The sequence below is a fragment of the Cnephaeus nilssonii genome, assembly GCF_951640355.1.
Source record: "Cnephaeus nilssonii genome assembly, chromosome: 18".
NCBI lineage: Eukaryota > Metazoa > Chordata > Mammalia > Chiroptera > Vespertilionidae > Cnephaeus > Cnephaeus nilssonii.
The window spans coordinates 53284228-53304426 of record NC_137089.1 but is presented as its reverse complement, the minus strand read 5'-3'; the positions used below and the strand labels follow the sequence as shown (position 1 = coordinate 53304426).

Genomic DNA, 20199 nt, shown 5'->3' with positions numbered 1-20199 from the left:
GGCGCTGTCCCCGCCGCCCCCCCGCCCCCCTGCGGGCGGGACCGCACCTCCGCCCTCACCTCCCGCCGCCAGGTCCGCCGGCCCCTCCCCGGCCGCCGGCCGCCCCAGGCACCAAGTTGGCGGGAGCCTATAAAAGCCGGGGACGGCGCGGCCGCGGACACACCGTGCCGGCCCCAGCCGCCGCCGCTGGACGCGCGCCAACTCCTGCCCCGCCCGACCCGCCGCCACCATGTCCCACCACTGGGGGTACGGCCCGCACAACGGTGAGTGCCGCCGGCCCCGCACCTGCCCGGCCCAGGGCCCCTGCGCGGGGTGCCCCCTCCCCAGCGCCGGCCCCATGCGCGGGGTGCCCACCCGGCCCTGTCCGCTGCCCTAATCCCTGCGTCCGGCGCGCACAGGCCCAAGCGCGCAGAGGGTGGGGGGGTACCCTCAGCGGGAGACGCGAGGACAGCCCCTCCTGGGCCCCTGCCGGACACCCCCTGCCTGGACCCAGGAGAGGAGAGAAAGGTTGTAGGGGAAATGTTAGGTGTTGGTGGCAGAGATCAGGGGCCCCGCTCCCCCACACCCATCCTCAGCGCCACCTGTGGCTAAGGCTCCTGCACTGGCACCAGGACCGCTTGTCCCTGGCATTTCTCTGCGGGTAGAATTCCTTGCCCTGGACGGAGTTCACCCTTCACCTCTGACCCTAATGTCAGGGGGTCACCAGAGCTGGCTTGCCCGGCGGGTCTGGGCTGTCAGAGTCAGAGGACAGGCGGTGGCTGGGAGCTGTGTGGCGCTCCGGCCGCTCTAACTGCTCCCCACACATGGATGCCCGTTCTCACGCAGTCCCTACGGGAGGCGACATTATTAGCCCACGGCACAAAGGGGAAACCGAGGCAGGGGTGTTTTCCCGAAGGTTACTCGGCTGGTGGTGCCCCCCAATGGGAACCTGCATCGCTGCCCTTTCCTGGGGAGTGGGGTCCTGTCCCCACACGGGCTCACACATCCCTTCCCACCCAGGGCCCGAGCACTGGCACAAGGACTTCCCCGTTGCCAAGAGCAACCGCCAGTCCCCCGTGGACATTGACACCAAAGCGGCCGCTCACGACCCTGCGCTGAAGCCCCTGACGGTGTCCTACGAGCGGGCGGCGTCCAAGCGGATCCTCAACAATGGCCACGCTTTCAACGTGGAGTTTGACGACTCCCAGGACACAGCAGGTCGGTGGTCAATGCATGACTGGGGCCTTTTACCCAAAAGCTGTTTCCCAGTGAAGGGGGACCCTTCTCAGCCCGGAAGAGCCAGGCTGGGGACGGGCACAGGTGCCAGGCTCAGAAGGGCAGGCCGATGACCTTGAAGTGACCTGGGCTGCTCCGCCCGGAGACAGTCCCGGGTCCCTTGCAGCATGGAGAACCTGGGACCTGCCTCTGACAATTCCACGAGGCAAGGTCCCTGGCAAGAAAGACCAACAGTGTGCTTCGCAGAATTAGAACATTCAAGTTCTGTTTCTCTCTCAAGTGTCTGCTCTCTCCCTCTCCATTCCTCTCTCTCTGAAATCAACAAAAACATCATTTTAAAAATTAGAACTTTTAAGTTCTAAGTTTCACTCTCACATGGATATTTCTCTCCCTTCCTCTCTCTCTAAAAATCAATGGAAACATGTCCTTGGGTGAGGATAAAAACCAACACCCCCCACCCCCAAATTCTTGGAAACAAAATTCGGAGTATTTTCTGGGTGTTGGGCTGGTGCGATAAAGGTGGTATCTACCGAGAAATTCATCCCACAGATGCAGATGGTTAAGAGCTGGTGGCTATACTTGGCCCATTACTGACAAAACCAATTACCGTCATTTGTTTGTAATGAGCTGTTTTCAGGGCGCTCGTTGAACGCTGTGTTTTTCCTTGTTTAGAAATAGAGCCCCCCTCCCCCATCCTCCCATTCAGCCATAGCCATGCCTCTTTGCCCACTGGGGGATGTTATTGCCCTATTTTCCCGAGCGCTGCCCTCTGAAGGGCAGTGACCGCTGCTGCAAACACACGGGCGGGCGCTGTGGAGGGGCCCCCGGAAGAATGAGAAGGAGCGCTCAGACTGTGCAGGGATGGCCCGCCGCTCTCGCTGTCAGTGTAACCAGAGCCCCCAGGGCCTTCCCTGTCCGCCCAGCACTCACCCAGCGCACGCAGCACCGTTCTGAAAAAGTCCTTCCCGACCCGTCCCCATTTTAACCTTTCTTGACACTGGGCTTTCTAAATAGTGATCTGGGAAGACAGGCTGATGGAGGGTAATGTAGAGATGATCTGAGAAGTGTGTTCACCCTGTGCCCTGGGTCACCTCACCCAACACACACACACGCACACGCATGCACACATGGACACACAGGCATTCCAGCGTAGTGTCACGATTTCCTGGGTTTTGAGGATTAGAGTTGGTAGGGAGGGGGGTCCCCTGGAGACACTTCTGTGGGTTTCTGCCGCATCACCTTCCCCAGAGCGCCCACCACTCCAAGCAGCAAGGCTCGGCGACTAAGTTAAATGTAAGGGAGACAATCCTTTCCGCCGTGTGGAGATGCTAACAGGACAAGGCCGAAGGTCTTGGCGGTATTGTACACACAGAAAGGAGCTATAGCACTTCATGTTTGGTTATTTAAAAAAACAAAAGAAGTCAGCTACTTCAGTCTGCAGCTGTCAGCTTTTTTTTTAAAGAGACAATGTGCATTCAGTGTTGCCAATGAAATCATTGTTTTCCGTGGGCATCCCAGTCACAGACCTCCCTGGATGCTACAAAGAATCCACTGTAAACCACGTGCCGACTGGACGCTGAGAGTCTTCCTGGGAACAATGAGAAAGCAAATGGAGCCGTGCACCGTGTTAGCGGCGCGTATCTCGGGGAAGGGGGGCAGCATTTGGTGGTCGCCGTGAGCCTCGCCGGGGTCCGTGGCCCTGGTGGCAGCAGCCTGGCCTCAGAGGTTTGCTTTCTCACCTGGGAACCTGGAGTGAGCGTGGCGTCCGCCTGAGGGGGAAGCGTGTGCTGAGCTCGGAGGTTACCGCCAGCACGCGGTGGGGTTCCAGTCTTGTTTGTCAGTGTATCTGCAGGTCCCGTTTATCATACGAAAGGTGTCCTGCTGGCTTCCTCCATGCTCCAAGCGGTAGCTGTGCGTCCTGCCACGCTCCTGCCGCTCCTGGTGGGTTTCTCCACGGGCGGGGGCTGACCACCTGGCTTTCCGTCTCTGTGGGCCACACATGCATTTTTAACACGGCGGCCGTGTTTAGAGTGAACCGAGAACACAAGTGGTTTAGTTTAGGGAGGGGCTCAAATCCACACCGTGGGGACACGTGGGCTTCACTTAGTTCTCATTTTAAAAATCCTCACTAACAAGGAGCTGCACGGTCAGGCAGCACCGAGGGCCGGCGGGGGCTGGGCACCTCTGGAGAAAGAGGGGCGTGATGGGCTGGGTCAGGAAGTCTCGCAGGGCGGAGGAAACGGCGGCCTGAGCTGGCCGGGTCTCGGGTCTCGGTGAGGCCCAGGCCAAGGCTTGGAGGGCTCCCGGCGCAGCACCTGCTGGCACGGCGGGAGGCGCGGGAACCGGACAGGCGGGCGCAGAAGGACCTGCTCTCCTCGCACGTGAAAGGCTCCTTTGTAACTGTCCAAACACTGCAACTTCCTCAGTGGTTTTGTTAAACAAGGAAGCTTGTTCTCTTTTCTAGAATGCAGAATGTATTAAATGTTGATGGTAAGGGAAAACACACCCACGGAATTAAGACAGAACCAAAGCGATCGCACCAGGCAGGGAACAGTCTTAGACTTTTTTCAAGATCCTGGACTCTCAGGTCAGAAGCGGCCGCCAGCTGTAAGGGAGAGGCTGGCCTCCCGCTGCGGAGGGACTGCCTGGGGGCCTCAGAATAGAAGGGAAGAGAAATCTCCAAAAAATAACCACGGTTAACACAGCGCGCACGGTTTCCGCACACTGCGCTTTTCTGTCCACGTAAGTCTCAGCATAATTTATCCTTCAGGCCACCAATTTCTTTAAGTAGACAGTTTAACTTCTCTTTTTGTTAGGAGTTATTGTTACGGTGTTTGCATTTTTTATATCCTTTGCCACTTATTTTATACTTTAAACCCTTAAATTTATTTCCTTTTCCCTCCCTCAGTGAGATTTCAGTCTTCTAGCACTTCTCAGAGGCTCAGATTTTCAAATATATCCTAACTGCTATCTCATCTCCAACTGAAATAACTGGGAGTCGGGAGCTGAGCCGGCAGAAGTTATTGCTGTGTTTAAGCCCAAGGAATTCTTTCTGCCTGTGGAGGTAATGGGCTGTGACCGGAGCTTGGGTTAAAGCCCTCATCCATCTTCTAAATCCCTTTAAAAACAAACCACCTTAAATTAATGGAAAATCGTTAATCGTGTTAGAGTTTTTTAATTATTAAAAAATAACTCCCCCTGCTTGAGATCTTTTATTACTAGCTTTATTTGAGAGAAAAGAACAGCATTCAAAATTCCTAATTCCTGCTAACTTATTAACTTTTATTAATGTGTTTAAAACTCTCCTGCTTTATTGCAAAGTTAGAGGCAAATATCATTGAAAAACAATGTCCGGATTATTGGGCTAATCCATACACAGCTCTCATTATTTCTGTGTCGTGTGTTTTTTGAGAAATTGGAATGTTTGCATCTGTTCATATTATTTCAAAAAGAAGAAGGCAGGCAGCCGGCTGTGCTGGCCCCGGGCGAGCAGACCTGCTCTGGGGCACCTTCTGGGTCCTGCTTGCTTTTCAGGAACTCGCGTCAAACTTTCCTGCCACAGACAACCTTAGACCGAAAGGAAGCAACCACAGCCAATGGGAGGGCTTGTCCTGCACAGCATGACCCTAACCCAACCCCACAAAACGGCAGCACACCGCACTGATCACGTTCATGGCTGTGTGTGTCTGTGTGTGTGTGTGTGTCTGTGTGTGTGCGCGTGTCTGCGTTCGAGTCCGCAGTCCCTATAGTAGAGGGTCAGTCTGCCTTCAGGGGCCCTCAGGCCGTGCCCGGAGTGTGTGACAGAGGTGAACTCCCACCCCGCTCAGCGCTGTGCAGCGCTGCCAGGCCCTGTCTGTGCACACACTGGAGTCTCTCTTATTCTTGGACAGCTGCCATCCGCCGGCCTCTACAAACTGTCCTCCTGCATTTCCGCGTGTCACCTGTAGCGAGGGGCAGCCTGCCATTTCGCTCCTCAGAAACAGCGGTGCGGGCCGTCCTCTTCGTCCTGGTCCGCCCGGACGTCCGCTCTCCTCTCATGGGGAGGCCTGGCCGCTGCCGCCAGGAAGGCCACAGGGGTGTCTTCTGATTATTCACGGAGAACGTGGCTCACCTGTTGGAAATGCTGTGTTAGTGGATTTATTTCTTCACATTGTTGATAGAAAACTCCTTAAATTTTAAGTTTAAACCAAAGGTCATTGGTTAGTTTATTGGTGTTTTGGATTTAAGAGAGATTATTGACTTCCACTGAGGTCTTTGTCCTTTGGATGCATTTTATATTAAGTGCTCATGTGATTTGGAAGAAAAAATTCAAAAGCGTTAAAATGTCAGTTTTTAATTTGTATGGGTGGTCTGATTTATCTCAGTATGACTGGCGTGAATGTCGAGCCACATGCGGCTCTTTGGCCCCTTGAGTGTGGCTCTTCCACAAAAGCCCACAACCTGGGTGAGTCTATTTTGAAGAAGTGGCGTTAGAAGAAGTTTAAGTTTAAAAAATTTGGCTCTCTAAAGAAATTTCAGTCGTTGTCCTGTTGGTATTGGGCTCTGTTGACTGATGGGTTTGCCGACCATGGGGCTAGACTACTTGGTGCTTACTTTGCAGTTTGTGTATTTAGCTGTGTTGTGACCCCCGAGGCGGTCACCACAGTGAAAGGCTGCAGCGCCCGGGGGGGGGGGTGTGGGGGGATCGGGGCTTCGGTTGCGTGGGAGCCGCGTGGGTCTGTCCTTCCCCCGTGGAGCACGTTTCCACCAGGCAGTAGGTCATGCCTCGTCCGCCCCACGGCCTCGTTGCCTTTTACAGAAACAACTTCTGCTATTTTTAAACCTTATTTTTGCAGTAGAAAAGCAGGTTTCATTTTAAATGGGGGGAGTTTAGACGGTGACCTGAGACAGCCAACGTAAAGCGAGTAAATAAGCAGACCCAGAGGCATCCGCTTCCCATCTTCCAACACACGCCTCTTTGCTGTTTCTCAGTTAAAAGGACAGGTGTTGCCTTTGTTACAGCTCAGGGCACGTTATTATCATAACACTGCTCTTGGGGGACTTCACTGACTAGACTTCACGTTAAGGATTTTTGAGAAATAACCAACTAATTGAAGAAGGCCAGAAATGCTGCTTTTAATAGCAAGTAAACATTAACTATAATAATCTTCTAAAATTACAACAGGCTTACAATTTACGTAGCAGCATAGTTTTATTTTAATAGGAGTAGAAACAGGTATCCGGTAATGACAGATTAGCACGGAATGTGTTTAATCATTGAGCCCAGAGCTTCGCTTACTTTTCCTTTTCAGTTTTAGGAAGTCCTGTTTAATAAACGCTCATATGTGCTCTTGCCTGATTCTAAATGTTCTCTGTAAGAAGTCAATGAGGACGGAATCTTAAGATCCGCCAGGGAGTGAGTGGGAACTAGTTCTAAGCTGCATGATCTTTAAAGTTTAAGATTCTGACAAGATTCTTCATCCGGAGGGAGATCAGTCAGCTCAGATTTTACTTAACTCATTTTCCCACTTGGGAGAATTAATGATGTTACAAATGGTTTTTATGATCAGCCAGCCAGTTAGTTAGTAGCTTTAAGAAGTTATAAAGAAATTAATTCCAACATCAATTTATTTCATAAACAAGTATTTTGTTTTAAGGTTATATAATTATGAAAAATAGGAATTATCTCGTTTTTGAAAAAGCCTATTTGGGGTGATAAGGCTAATTCTTTTCTCATAGACTTAGGAGGTTAAAAAAAGCTTTTACAATTAATTGCTATTCAGTTTCAAGAGATGTGATTTTTGTCAGAAAACATGCAAATTGATGTTTCTTAGCAGCTCTGTAACATAGCACTGTTTCTGATTTATGGGATTTTTCATTCTTCCTCTCTCCTGCCCGTGAAAAGGAGAGCCGCAGCCAAGGCCCCACAGGAGCCACAGAAAGGCCTCCGCCGGGCCTCCCGCCACTCCCCTGCTCCCCAGGAGATGAGTGTGCGCTGCCTGTACGCACACTGAGCTCAAGGGGAGCAGTGAGTGCTGTCCACCCAGACTTGGTCCCTTTGGTTGCAGAGCCAAAGTGTGGGCTCCTTCTTTCATGAATTATAAACCCAAACTAACGACATATACTCCTGGGAACAGATGTTTAATCCCAGTTCTGGAAAAAATAAAGTTGAAGTAGTAGAACTAAACTAATTTTAAAAGCTTTAAAATATACTGGTTAAATCCCATTAATACACATAAGTCAGGTAAAAAAGTTTTTGGAGGGAATGCGGAAGCAGTGACCTCTTACTATTTTAATCCTCTCTTAAGACACAACTAGTTACAGATACATTGTGGTCTAACACCCTGATTTGTAGGACTGATTTTTCTGTAATTAATACCTGAACAGTAGAATCATGAGATAGTTATTCAAATTAGAATTTGAAGTTCTTGGAGGTAATAGAGCACCTCGCACTGCATATAGTATGTGATCAGTACCTAGTGGAGTAAACAATTGGATATACCCATTTTACAGATGAAGAAGTTAAGGTCAGAGAGGTTAAATAAAAATTTTAAAGGGACGAAGCTAGTCTGTAGCTTTTAGATTTGGATGGTCGCTGCTACTAAAGAATTTGGAAAGGCAGTGTGAGGAAAATAGGATTTTATAGCATTGAGATCAAGAATGCTGATATCTCAGAAATTCTGGCTTGTAGGACTGTTCTGACAGGTTAGCTGAGTCGCCTCGGGACAGTCCCGGGCAGAGAGGCTGCCACATTTGTGCGAATGTGCCGGAGGCCTGCGCTGGCCAGCAGCGCCTGGAACGAACTTCCTCCGTGACTCACAGAGGAGTCGATAGCTTCCTTAATATTTCTCCTCTCTGCCCTGACCCTATGACCCCAAAGCAAACCCAGAAGAGAAGGGCCACTGTGCTCAGAAGACAGAGGGGAAAGCGTGGTCCTTTAGGCAACACGCGTGAGGAACAGCTGCAGCTGGTCCTGTTCCGCTCTGGGGGCCAAACCTGAGCCCGGGTTGAATTTTCAGAGTGAAAATGTTGCTGTGGGCACATATGCAGCCCTATGCAGTGGGATTCAAATGCAACATTTATAGTGTGCGTTTCATAGCACATGTGTGAGTATGCACGTGTACACACGTGTGTACACACACACACACGTATATCTTTACATTTCAGTGCTGAAGGGAGGACCCCTCGCCGACACCTACCGCCTGGTCCAGTTCCACTTTCACTGGGGCTCGTCCGATGGGCAGGGCTCGGAGCACAGAGTGGACCAGAAGAAATACGCCGCAGAGGTGACCTGCGCTTGCTTTCCTCTGGGAAACACAGTGACACTTACTTCGCATTGATTTCAAAAGCTTAACTTTGCAAATTCGGCTTAAGCAGGGGGAACCGCTTTTTAAACAAAAGACTTCACGCTTGCTATGGCTTCTCCAAGGACAGCCTTGGCAGCGAATGAATTCCAGTGGGCGGGCCCCGTCTTCACCTAAACCTAGAACAGAACTGGCGCTTCCCGCAGAATAGGCAACTCTTGCTGTTGATGAAATCACTTGCGAGAAGGCCAGACAGTTTAAATAGAGTTAGAATGAAGGAAAGGTTTGCGTTTAAAATGCCCAGAGACCACAGTGTGTGTGTGGGGGGGGGGGGCGGGGGGGCGGTGTCTGGGTCCCGGTTCTGTCCGTCCTCACTGCGTGCTCTGTCTCCCCACAGCTGCACCTGGTTCACTGGAACACCAAGTACCCGGACTTCGGGACGGCCGTCAAACAGCCCGACGGGCTGGCTGTTCTGGGAGTTTTTTTGAAGGTTAGTGGACGGCCCAGGTCTTCCCCCTGTTTTCAGGAAAGGTGAGCCAGACAGGACACTCTCCAGAGAGCCTGGGTGCAGCTGGGACCACGCGGGGCTGAGGGGGGTTGGTGCTGTTTCAGGTGGGTGTGGGGTGCGCCCTGTGAGAGGGGCAGGGAGCCAGAGGTGCACTGCCTCATCCACTGGTTCCTCACCTCGAGCCGATGGTGCTCTCCCGTGACAGGCGCTGTGGGGAGGACAAGCTCTCCTCTGCCCACGAGGCTCTCCCGCCGGCAGGCGGCCTCATAGACAGGCGGCAAGAGAAAATCACCCGTGGAGTACAGGCGTCTGTGTGGGAGCCCCGCAAACGGGAGTCGGAGACCTCGGGCAGGAGAGGGAACCCGGGCTAGGAGGCATGGAGCTAGGGCTGGGGAGGGCCGGGCCCGCAGGTCGCTGCAGGAGGATAAGAAGAGCCGCCCCGTAATCAGTAGTTTTCCCTGCCCTGCAGCTCTGACAAAAGAAGTTATCTCTGCTCACCTCTTCTGAGCACAGCCTCTCACCAAATTCTTCTACGCAGTTTAAGTGGGGAGGAGGGGTAGAAGTTTGCTAGGGTTGGCTTTAGCTCCACACAATCTGCACCCCACAGAGGCACACCGGGGACTTATTGGGACCCCCAAAAGCTAAAGGAAGGGCGGGCTCTGCAGGGCTGAAGCACGGGGCTCCATAGTGGGGAATTTCAGGGAACGGGGAAGGTTGAGCTGCCATGCAGACAGTTGTAAAGCCCGCGGAGGCCCTGGGCTGGACTGTGTCAAGGCGGGAGCCCCGTGTCTGTGAAACCGCCCAGGGAGAGCACGGGAGGCGCGGACAGACGCTGGTTAAATGATGGAAGGAACCCGGGGCCGAGGGGTGGGGAGGCAGGAGGGCAGGAGAGCCGGGGAGAGTGTTAACAGCGAGGGCGGACGGGAGCACGGGCCAGTGTCCTTCCTTCTGAGCTGAGAGCGCTGTTGCCCTCGAGAGGACCGCGGAGCTCGCCTGGGGCTGCCAGGGCCGCGGCCGGCGTTCGTGGGGAGGTCAGGTGGGGCCAGGTAGCGAGTGCGGGCTTTGGGTTTACTCTTCGGAGAAATTTTATGATAGAACTGCCCAGATCCAACGGGTGTGGTACCGCCTGTCATCCAGCACCTTGTCCTGTGTCTGTCTCTAGGTCGGCGACGCTAAGCCGGGCCTCCAGAAGGTCATCGACGCGCTGGCCTGCATTAAAACAAAGGTACCGTGCGTGTCCCGCCACCCCCAGGGGCTTTGGGGAAACGCTTTTGTTCAAATGGAATAGTTTGGGCTTGACAAGGGGTGTTTGGAAGAGCAATTAGTAGAGGTAAAATGTCGCTTACATATTTATTTAACTCTTTTAATCCAAAAGTCGATCCTGATGCCCGTCCAAGTTAGACTGGTGTTTATGTAACCTTGCGTCCCCGTCCACGCGTCCATGTGCGCGTCAGGGCCTCGTGCCTGGGAGGAGGCGGAAAGGTCGCCTGGTCCGCTGGTCACTCACCCTCTGGCCGGGATTTCCTGAGCACCGGCCACGTGCCGGCCACTGCACGCCGTGGTGAACACCGTGAACGGGCCCCGCCTGGCGGAGGTTCCGGCTCCGTGGCCTCCTTGAATTGATGCACCCCCTGGTGAAACCCTTCCTACGCACAGCTGTGCTGAGGCCAGTGGGCATCGGCGTAAATTAAACGCGGCAACCGCCGGTGGCAGCCCTGGCTCCGCAAAGCTCGTGCTCACAGCAGCCTCTGACTTCTGAAACGCTCAACCCCCATCTCCAGCTGGACGCCCTGGACGCCCGAATAAGCCTGATCTGAAAGCGCTAACTCAGAAAAGCGCTAACACCCGCACCCCACGCTCACTGCAGCGTTATTCCCGACAGCCAGGACGGGGCGGCCAGTGTCCACACCCAGTGAGCGGACAAAGGGCCTGCGATGCAGGAGGGACTATGACTCGGCCATGAACAACGAAACTGGCCGTTTGTGGGGCGCCGGGCTGAGAGGAGTCAGTTCTCCTGCTCACGGCTGTGTTTTGGGGAGATGTCTCTGTTAGGCGCCTTTTATTCTGTTTTCCGGGCGTGGGCCTCTCGTTTAAAAACGCAGCGTTGTGGCTGTTACGTATGCCTCCCCCCGGCCAGGAGGCTCTAACCTGAGTGTCGCCTTGTGCCAGGGTAAGAGCGCTGCCTTCCCTGGCTTCGACCCGTGCGGGGCTCCTTCCCGGGAGCCTGGACTACTGGACCTACCCCGGCTCGCTGACCACGCCGCCGCTGCTGGAGTGCGTGACCTGGATCGTGCTTCGGGAGCCCATCAGTCGTGTGAGCAGCGAGCAGGTGGGATTCCCGACGAGCGGGCGGGCCCGGGTGCGGGAGCTGTGGAGTCAGCTGACCTGGTATCCTCCTGGTGTTCTGGCCGCGGAGCAGTGTGCGCAGAGAAGCCCTGCGCCATGACCTTCATGCCCAAGGTCACACACGTCAGGACGCTCCTCAGCTCCCTGACTGCTGAGGAAGGCGAGCGGGCCTGCAGAAACCACTGAACTCAGTCCACGCGGCCAGCGTGGCCGTGAGGCCGAGACAGACCCCTCGCCGTGCGTTGGGTGCAGTGCGGTCTGTGCGGGCCGGTGGTTAATGCCTGCAGTCCCAGCGGACAGGGCAGGGCAGGTCACCGCCACCAACTTCAATCGAAGTTGACTCTGTGGGGTGACTGTGGGACTATTACTGAACCAGATAGCTCAGGCTGTTGACTGGTGGCTGCTGACCTTCATTCGTTCAGATCAAGTCTCGATCCCCAGTGTGGGGTTGTGCAGGAGGCAGCCAATCGATGATTCTCTCTCGTTACTGATGTTTCTCTCTCTTCCTCTCCCTTCCTGCTTAAAAAATAAAAGATTCACCCTAGCCAGTCTGGCTCAGTGGACAGAGCATCAGCCTGTGAACCAAAAGGTCTCGGGTTTGATTCTGGCCAAGGGCAAGCAGCAGGCTCCTCCCTGGCCCGGGCCCTGGTCAGGGCTCATGCAGGAGGCAACCAATCGATGTGTTTCTCTCATATCGATGTTCTCTGTCTTTCCCTCTCTCTTCCACTCTCCCTAAAATTCATGGAAAAATATCCTTGGGTGAGGATTAACCATAAATAAATAAATAAATAAATAAATAAATAAAATAAAAATACAAAGACCCACCAAGACAAGGACTGGGCTCCCACTCGGCACAGCCCCTCGGGTGTCCTGCGCATTTAAGCAGAGATGCCGGCCTGCCTTCGGCTCTGGGCTGGCCGACCCCTGAGGCCCCACCTAACCGCACAGGTGCTGTGGTTTACCCTCCCTAGGCAGAAGCAGAACTTAATTTTCGCTTAGGATTGTTGCTGTTACACCTCAGAGGTATGAAGTCAGAAGGAACGCACAAAGGACGGAAAATGTCCCCCTCAGCAGCAGCAGCGATTCCCAGCCTGTGTCATGGAAAGGTTTCTGTCTGTGCACGCATGTGTGCGCACTCTGTGGTTATCTTGGGGTCCCGTGAGATGTGCACATGGATACATGCTGCTGTGAACATAGGGGAGCCCAGTTCAGGTGTGACCCAGCACATGCCTCAGCACCGCCGTGAAACGCTTCTTTTTCATTTTTATCTTCTCTGTGTCTCTTAGATCACGGCCTTCCGCAAGCTTAGCTTCAACAAGGAGGGGGAGGGCAGAGGAACCCATGGTGGACAACTGGCGCCCGCCGCAGCCCCTGCACGGCCGCCAGGTCCGGGCGTCCTTCCAGTGAGGCCCCGGCGCGGAGCACAGGCCCACGCGGCGAAGCGGACCGCTGCTCTGTGTCCGACTGCTGGGCTCCCCCACTACACCCTTCCTGCCCCCCCCCCCCCCCATGCGCTTGCTATTCCCGTGGGAGGAGCCGGCCGCTGTCCGGCGAGGCAGCGGCCCGGTGGGCGGTGCTTTGCTGGGTGGTGGCCTTTCCGTAAGAAGCAATTAAAGGGATCCGAGAGGAACCTGCCTGTCACAGCGCGTGGCCGTGGCCGTGGCTGTGGCCTCACACGGAGATGTGACAGACAGGATGAGGCGGCTCAGATCTGCACGTGCGGTGCGCTGAGCCTGTGACGTGAATCAGGTAAAAAGCTCAGGATTCTGTGTGAGTGAACCAGACGGGACCAATGATCTGACTCCAAGATGTTGTACAAAAGAGACGTTTTAAAGTCCGTATGTATTTGTAGCAAAGTCGTCGTGCTGTGACGTCTGCTGTAGCTCAGTGACGTGAGCGCAGTGTCCGTGAGGCGGGATCATGTAACTGCTGGTACCGTGGTGGCTGCTGACAGTACATTTCCACCCAGAAACAAGTCCTCTGTTCACAAATGCTGCATTTTGGGAATATCCTCTAATAAAACCGGTTTCTCTTTGGGGCGCTGTGTTTTGTGCTGGAGGAGTGGACGTGTGTGGTTATAATTCCATCGGTTCATGGTGGGGTGACCATGTCGGCTCACTCGGGACGGAAGGAACCCGAAGGTCCGTGCCCGTCTGCCCAGGGGAGAGGGGCGCGGCCGGAATTCACGGCTGCCCGGGGGGCGGGGGGGTGAATGGCCTCTCAGCCTCGCTGTGTCAGCAGGTTTCCATCTCTCTGCCCCGCTCCGGCCACGGCGGGGTGCCTGGGTGACGGGGAGCGGGCCTGGACTGTGAGCCGCCCGGTCCTTGCTGGCCTCTTGGGGTGGCCTTTCTGCGAGGGAATCTGGGTAAAGGCCGGCCGGCCTGGGCCCCGACCTGCGTGTGCTGACATCTTTCATCTGGTCTGGGCGGGACCCGTGGCTGAACGTATCGCCTCCAGTCGCCAGGCCCCGCCCACTCCTATCATAGCCCAGGGGTCAGGTATGAGGGCCCCCCCCCCCCCCCCGTCACACAGGGAGAGCCCCCCAGAGGGACAGCTGCCTCTTCTGACCAGGTCGTGAGTCCTTGCTCCCCTCACCACCCACGTTTGGTTCTGAAAATGGGTGGGACAGGGACGTCCTCCTCTCACACACACAGCCCAACCCTCCACCCCCCCCCTGCCCCCGCACGCTGGGTCAGAAAGCTGACCCTCCTTCCTGCAGGACCGCCCGGCCTCTCCTCCTCAGCGCTGACCTGGCCCCCGTCCCCTCCACCCCCCCCCCCCCCCCCCGCAGGGGCGCCAGAGCAGCGAGCTGCACAGAAGGAACAGGGTTTCACAACAGGGTGTAGGGATGGTTGCACAGCAGTGGAATGTGCTTAATATTACGAACTGTACACTTACAAGGGGTAACATGGTAAGTTTTATCACAGTTTTTTAGAAGGCTGATAGGAATTACTTATTATCCAGCGTTTCATTCCTCACCTCTGTCTGTTGAAAACGGGCATGTTTTGCACAAAACAAGCAGGTACTCACAAATCCCACTTAGAAGATGGGAGGGCCTTGAACAAGCCTGGGCACCAGCAGGAGGGGGACGCGGGGTGACAAGTGTCGAGGCCGTGCTGGCTCCGCAGTTCGATGGTCTGCACTGAAGCCTGGCTTGCCTCTCAGCTGCAGGAACTGGGGCGAGCTCTAATCTCCTTAAATCTCCTGCTTCTCCTCTGCAACGTGAGGGATAATACGAGCAAATCACCTCCCGTTCCCGTGAGCGAACCCGTCACAGAACGCCAGCACACTCGGGAGCACCAGTAAGTATCAGCCACGACAGAGCAGCCACGAGGGGCCCGACGTGCCAAGTGAAGTCATCAGGATTAGCCCGGGCAGACGGGCGCTGCCCGAACAGCCACCCCCTGTGCCCCGTCCTCCGCTCCTCCCGCCCTAAGGACCCCGTCTCCTTTCTGGGTGATGCCCCCAGATCCATGTATGTCCTGACCATCCCAAGGAGTCTTTCTGTTTATAGCAACCAAAACTGCCCGAGGATGAAAATAAGCATTTTCCCCATTTGCTTCTGCGTCTAGAAAGCATTTATGCAACCAGAAGGCAAAATGCAGTGGCTTCCTATTGCACTGCCTCCTGCGACACGCATGGAAGGGGTGTTCTTAACCCTTCCCTGCCCAAGGGGACCACACAGCTCCTCCCGCCCCCCCCCCCCCGCCCCCACCAGGCCTTCCTCCGGGCTCTCACTTTCATTTTTCTGAAAGGAAGACGACGACTCCATGTCAGGCTGACATTCTTGTCTTATTGCTGACGACTCTGCAGAGCTCACTAGTATGCGCCATGCCAGTTTGGAGGAAAAGTGTTCGATACTTCGTATGCACCACTGTTATCAACAGACGTTAATAGGCAAGGCCTCAGAAACACATAAAAAGGAGAGGGCTGTGAATAAAAGGAAGTTTAGAACGGGAAACGGAGTCGTTAGGGTCCTGCTGAGAGGGGATCTTCCAGCTGTGTGACCGTGGACACCCGCTCAGGGGGGCTGGCTCCTGGGAAGTGCTCGGTAGTAGCTCTTCTCACGCAGACCCTCCAAAGCAGATGTGTTTTCTCCGAACAAGGCAGGTCCTCGCCGAGGGCCGGGTGGCAGCGGCCTCCGCCCGGGGCGCAGGTAGAGGCGGAGTTCAGCGAGGCCGGCAGACTGCCGTGTGAGCGCGGGCGCTGCTGTCCCTCCGGCGAGGGGACGGGTGAGCATGTGACCCCGCGTCAATTCCCTCTTCGCTCTCTGGAGATAATTAGGGTTCCTGCTTGTTAGGGTTGCTTTGGGATTGAAGGGGTACCCCAGGTAAAACTCTTACACCACCCTGGGGCGTTAGCTGAGGGACGTTAGCTGAGATGGTTAAGAATCCATCGACCTGGCGCAGGTCCGTGGCGTGGTGGCAGTGGGCTTTCCCAGGCCTAGGCCGTGCCCCCGCCCACAGGTGAGCGGGGCCTCCCACCCCGGGGGGCTTTCCCGGCAGAGCCCAGGAAGCCGAGCTGCAAGCCCCTGGGACGCGGGGATCTTCTGCGTGCAACTCCAGGAACACCGAGGCTGGACAGGCCCCGGGCCGATGGGCCGTTCCCTGTGGATGGCGGCTCGGGAATGAGCGTGTGGGAACGCGCGCATCAGACGGCAGAGAGCTGTGGGCCGGCCGGCGCCAGGGCCAGTTTTCCGCTGACCTCGTTGAGTTCAATGAGCAGCTGGGGAGGGCGGCGTTCCCACGCATCCCCACGTCTCCACTGCGCTGGGAGCCGGCCTGCAGGGCACTGCTGAGATTTTACTCGCCCATCCCCCAGGTACCTTTGTTACAATGTGTGTTTGTGGAGAATTCCACCGTCCGTTAAGTAATGGATGGAATATATATGGGAAGTCTTAATGGCCGCGCCAAAAATCACGGCACATCTGGAAGAGAGACGGCGGGGCCCGGTGCTCACACGGGTATGGAGTGGCCTCCACAAGAGGCCACACCCACAGAGCATTGGTGTGGATGCCAGAGGGGACAGCGGGAACACGCCGAGCCGCACTCGGGTCCTGGCGTCTGGGACGTGTCGCTGGAACGTTCCTTGTGGGGGAGCCGGGGCCCTCCTGCTCACGTGTCCCCAGCACTGGGTCACTCCAGAGCCTCGGGCCCCACAGGGCAGCGCCCGCTCCCAGCGCCTCTGCAGCCTCAGCTGCAGGGAGCGGAGCCTGGGAGCTGCAAAGGCGCACGTGCATGAGGCATTGGTTTTGTGCTCACACACTGAGTCTGAGGAGAAACAAAAACTCACGTTCCAGCTTTCTTAGACGCCTTGTTCTGGCTCCTCCGGACTCCAGAGAGGTTTCTTTTTCCTCTCCTTTCCTTTGCTCTCCGGGGACAGGAAGCAAAGCCTGACACCCGATCCAGGAGGCTGTCCGCCAGGGCCGAGGAGGGACAGAGCTGGGACAGAGACCAGGGGGCGGAGCAGCCGGCAGGGCGAGGCCCTGCATGTAGATGCCCAGCCGCCCCTCCGAAGGCAGGAGCGGTCCCCCCCTCCTGATGACCCAAATGCCTGCGGCTGAACAGGGGCCACGCATGCCCGGCGCAGCCCGGCCGCCTGCACACGGGGCTCCAAGCCGGGCCGCCTGTCCCCAGGAAGGCAGCTGACCAAGGACTCCCTCCTTCTAGAACTGAAACACAAGCCGCTTCACCGTGCCTCTTCCATCACGTTGGGGCAAGCCCGCCTCGTCCCACCTCCATGTGTGGCGGGGCTGTAAGTGGCCGCAATCCCTTCCGAATCAGAGGCCGCTTCTTCCTGCGACCGCGCTCACGCAGTGACCCCCGCGGGACAGGCGGCCAGCAGCTAGGGTGGATGGCAGCTCTTTTTTAAAATGTATTTTTATTGATTTCAGAGAGGAAGGGAGAGGGAGAGAGAGAGAGAGACATCAAGGATGAGAGAATCATTGATTGGCTGCCTCCTGCATGCCCCACACTGGGGATGGAGCCCGAAACCTGAGCATGTGCCCTTGACCGGGACCGAACCCAGGACCCTCCAGCCCGCAGGCCGACGCTCTGTCCGCGGAGCCCCGGCCAGGGCTGGCTGGCAGCTCTAAAACCTTTGCGCAGCACCCGTGTCTCCTGCTTCGGGCAGGTGGAAGCGGGAAGCAGCCCGTGACCAGGCTTCTGCCACGGCTGGAGGGCATTATATCTAACCGGGTTTCCTTTTTGTTTTGTTTTCTAATTAAATGTTTATCGTTGAAAGTATTACGTATGTCCCTTCCTTCCCCCATTGACCCCCTTCCAGCTGGTCCCGCCCCCCTGGGCCCCAGGCCTTCACCCCCTGCTGTCTGTGTCCATGGCCTTGCCTAGATGCATCTAAGTTCTTTGGTTGGCCTTTCCCCCCTTCCCTCCCTCCCTCCCCCGCTGGAACTTGGTTAGACCAGGCCTCACCCCAGATAAGCCCTGGAAGGAAGCTAGCTCCCCTGAGCCTCGGTTCGCCATCGGAGGAATGGAGATAATGACCCCAGGGCCTGTGTGAGGGAGACAAGGCCTGGCCCCCGGCTGGCGGTGAGGGAGTTTCTCTGTCCCTTCCTCCCTCCTCTCCCCGCCTGTCAATGCCTCCCTCGGTCTTTATGGCACAGCGAGGAGGTGTGTTGACCCCCCCTTTACAGACGGGCACCGTGACCCCGGGGATTGAGTCAGTCACCTGTGTCACACAAGTAGAACGGAAAATGCCCGTGAATCAGTGTGACCCACGCAGCCTCGGGCAGAGCTTGCTGACCCTGGAAGGACAGCCTTTTAAGGCAAATACTGCGAAAGACCACATTTCTTTGTTCAGGGTCTAGGTCTTTGGTGGGCTCCCAGGAACGGGAAGATGGGCCTGGCCATCACCGTCAGGCTTCCGCCGGAACAGCTATTTTTAACCGCTTTTGTGTATGTTTGGGCTCCGCACGTCGCCCCACCCACTTCCTGTGAATAAAGTTGAAAAGAAAGAACGCCGGAAGGCGGTTAGGGATTGGAGTGTCTCGGTGGCTGTCCCGTGGCACCCTTCTGTCCCTGCTTGGTGCACAGCCTGTGGTCTGGGTGGGGGTCAGCCTCTCTCCTGTCTGGTGAGAAGCCCTGAGGGGTCCAAGGTCAGGGCAGCCCGCCCCCGCCGTGTGATTGGCACAGGAGCCCACCTATGGTGACTGGGACGAGCCCGGAAGGGCTGGCGCTTCTCTGGCCCTGGGAGTATTTCTGCCCACGGAGCGGAGCGAGGCCCAGTTCAAACCAGTGCACGGTGCTTCGGCCGAGGAGGGGCTGCTTGCTTTTCAGATAATTACTCACAAACGATCTCTCTGGCCCTGGACGGGTAGCTCAGCTGGTCAGAGCGTCCTCCCAAAAGCAAGGCTGGGGGTTAGATCCCCAGCCAGGGCACATACAAGAATCAACCAGTGAGCACGTAACTAAGTGGAACAACAAATCAATCTCTCTCTCTCTCTCTCTCTCTCTCTCTCTCTCTCTCTCTCTCTCTCTCTTCCTTTCTCTCTCTCTCCCTTCCTCTTTCTCTCTCTCCCTTTCTCTCTCTCTAAAAATTAATAAAGAAAAATTAAAGAAAACTGTTCTCTTGCTGGTGCCTGAGTGTGACCTCCGACGCTCTGAGCCATTCTGCTCCGTGGGGGCGGGCCATCTGAAGACAAAGCCAAGCGCAGCTGGACCAGGACACGAAAGGGAGTGACACTCTGAAGCCACCGGCCCCTGAGGGCCCAGGTACATGAGCCCATCAACCTCCTGTCGAAGTTCGAGCCATTTCAGGCGGGCTGTCAGTGACTCACGACAGAAAACACTCCAGCATTCAGGGTGCCCCAGCCGGTTTGGCTCAGTGGGTAGAATGTCGGCCCGGGGACTGAAGGGTCCCAGGTCAATTCCAGTCAAGGGCATGTACCTCGGTTGCAGGCTCAATCCCCGGCCCTGGTCAGGGCATGTATAAGAGCAACCAATTGATGTGTCTCTCTCACATTGATGTTTCTCTCTCCCCTTCTCTTCCACTCTCTTTAAAAAAAAAAAAATCAATGGAAAAATATCCTCGGGTAAGGATTAACAAAAAACAAAATAACATTCCCGTGATTATGAGACTCCTTGTAATTTTCATTGGTCATTCACAGTGGTTAGAAAGAGTTGCACAAATGATTCATGCAAAGAGATTCTTTGGTTCAAAAGGTCAGCTCTACCTTGAGCGGGACTCAAGCAGGGTCATAATTTAATGTTTGATGACTTTGACACAGAGTTCTGTCCGTCACTAAAAGGATTTTAACTGGGCTCCTCTTGTAGGTATAGCTAGGTTTTTTAATAAAAAGATGGAGTTTGCCCTAGCTGGTTTGGCTCAATGGATAGAGCGTCGGCCTGTGACTGAAGGGTGCCAGATTCTATTCCGGCCAAGGGCACATGCCTGGGTTTCGGGCTCGATTCCCAGTGGGGGGCATGCGGGAGGCGGCCAATCAATGATTCTCTCTCGTCATTGATGTTTCTGTCTCTCTCTCCCTCTCCCTTCCTCTCTGAAATCAATAAGATATATTTAAAAAAAAGATGGAGTTTATGTAATGTTAAAATCGTTGTACCAGGAAGCCAGAGATACAGTCAGATCATTTCAAAAATGATCGAAAATGTGCTCAGAGGGCAACAATTCTAAGGTTAGTTTATTATTTCCACTGTCCTCTCTCAATAGTTTTCAGGAATTTGGTTTTGCCTTCACAAACTCAGTACCAATCTTCTCTGGAAATAACTATAAAAAATTAAGAGGCCGATTAGTTGGAGAGTTCTCCATTAGAACAGTGGACATACGCTGCTGTGGTGAAAACAACAACAATAAAATACAAGTTTTTAAGTA

At 55.2% G+C, this 20199-nt stretch overlaps 1 protein-coding gene across 1 annotated transcript; it reads left to right on the top strand.

Moving 5' to 3' along the window:
* The first annotated feature begins 96 nt into the window (after nt 1–96).
* Nucleotides 97–12911, top strand: CA2 (carbonic anhydrase 2). The gene is given in 9 exon segments (XM_079796362.1): nt 97–263; nt 1000–1197; nt 8362–8480; nt 8896–8988; nt 10169–10231; nt 11176–11211; nt 11213–11335; nt 12639–12680; nt 12682–12911. Coding segments are annotated over 9 exon segments (786 nt in total). The 5' UTR covers nt 97–229; the 3' UTR covers nt 12760–12911.
* Nucleotides 12912–20199: the final 7288 nt, after the last annotated feature.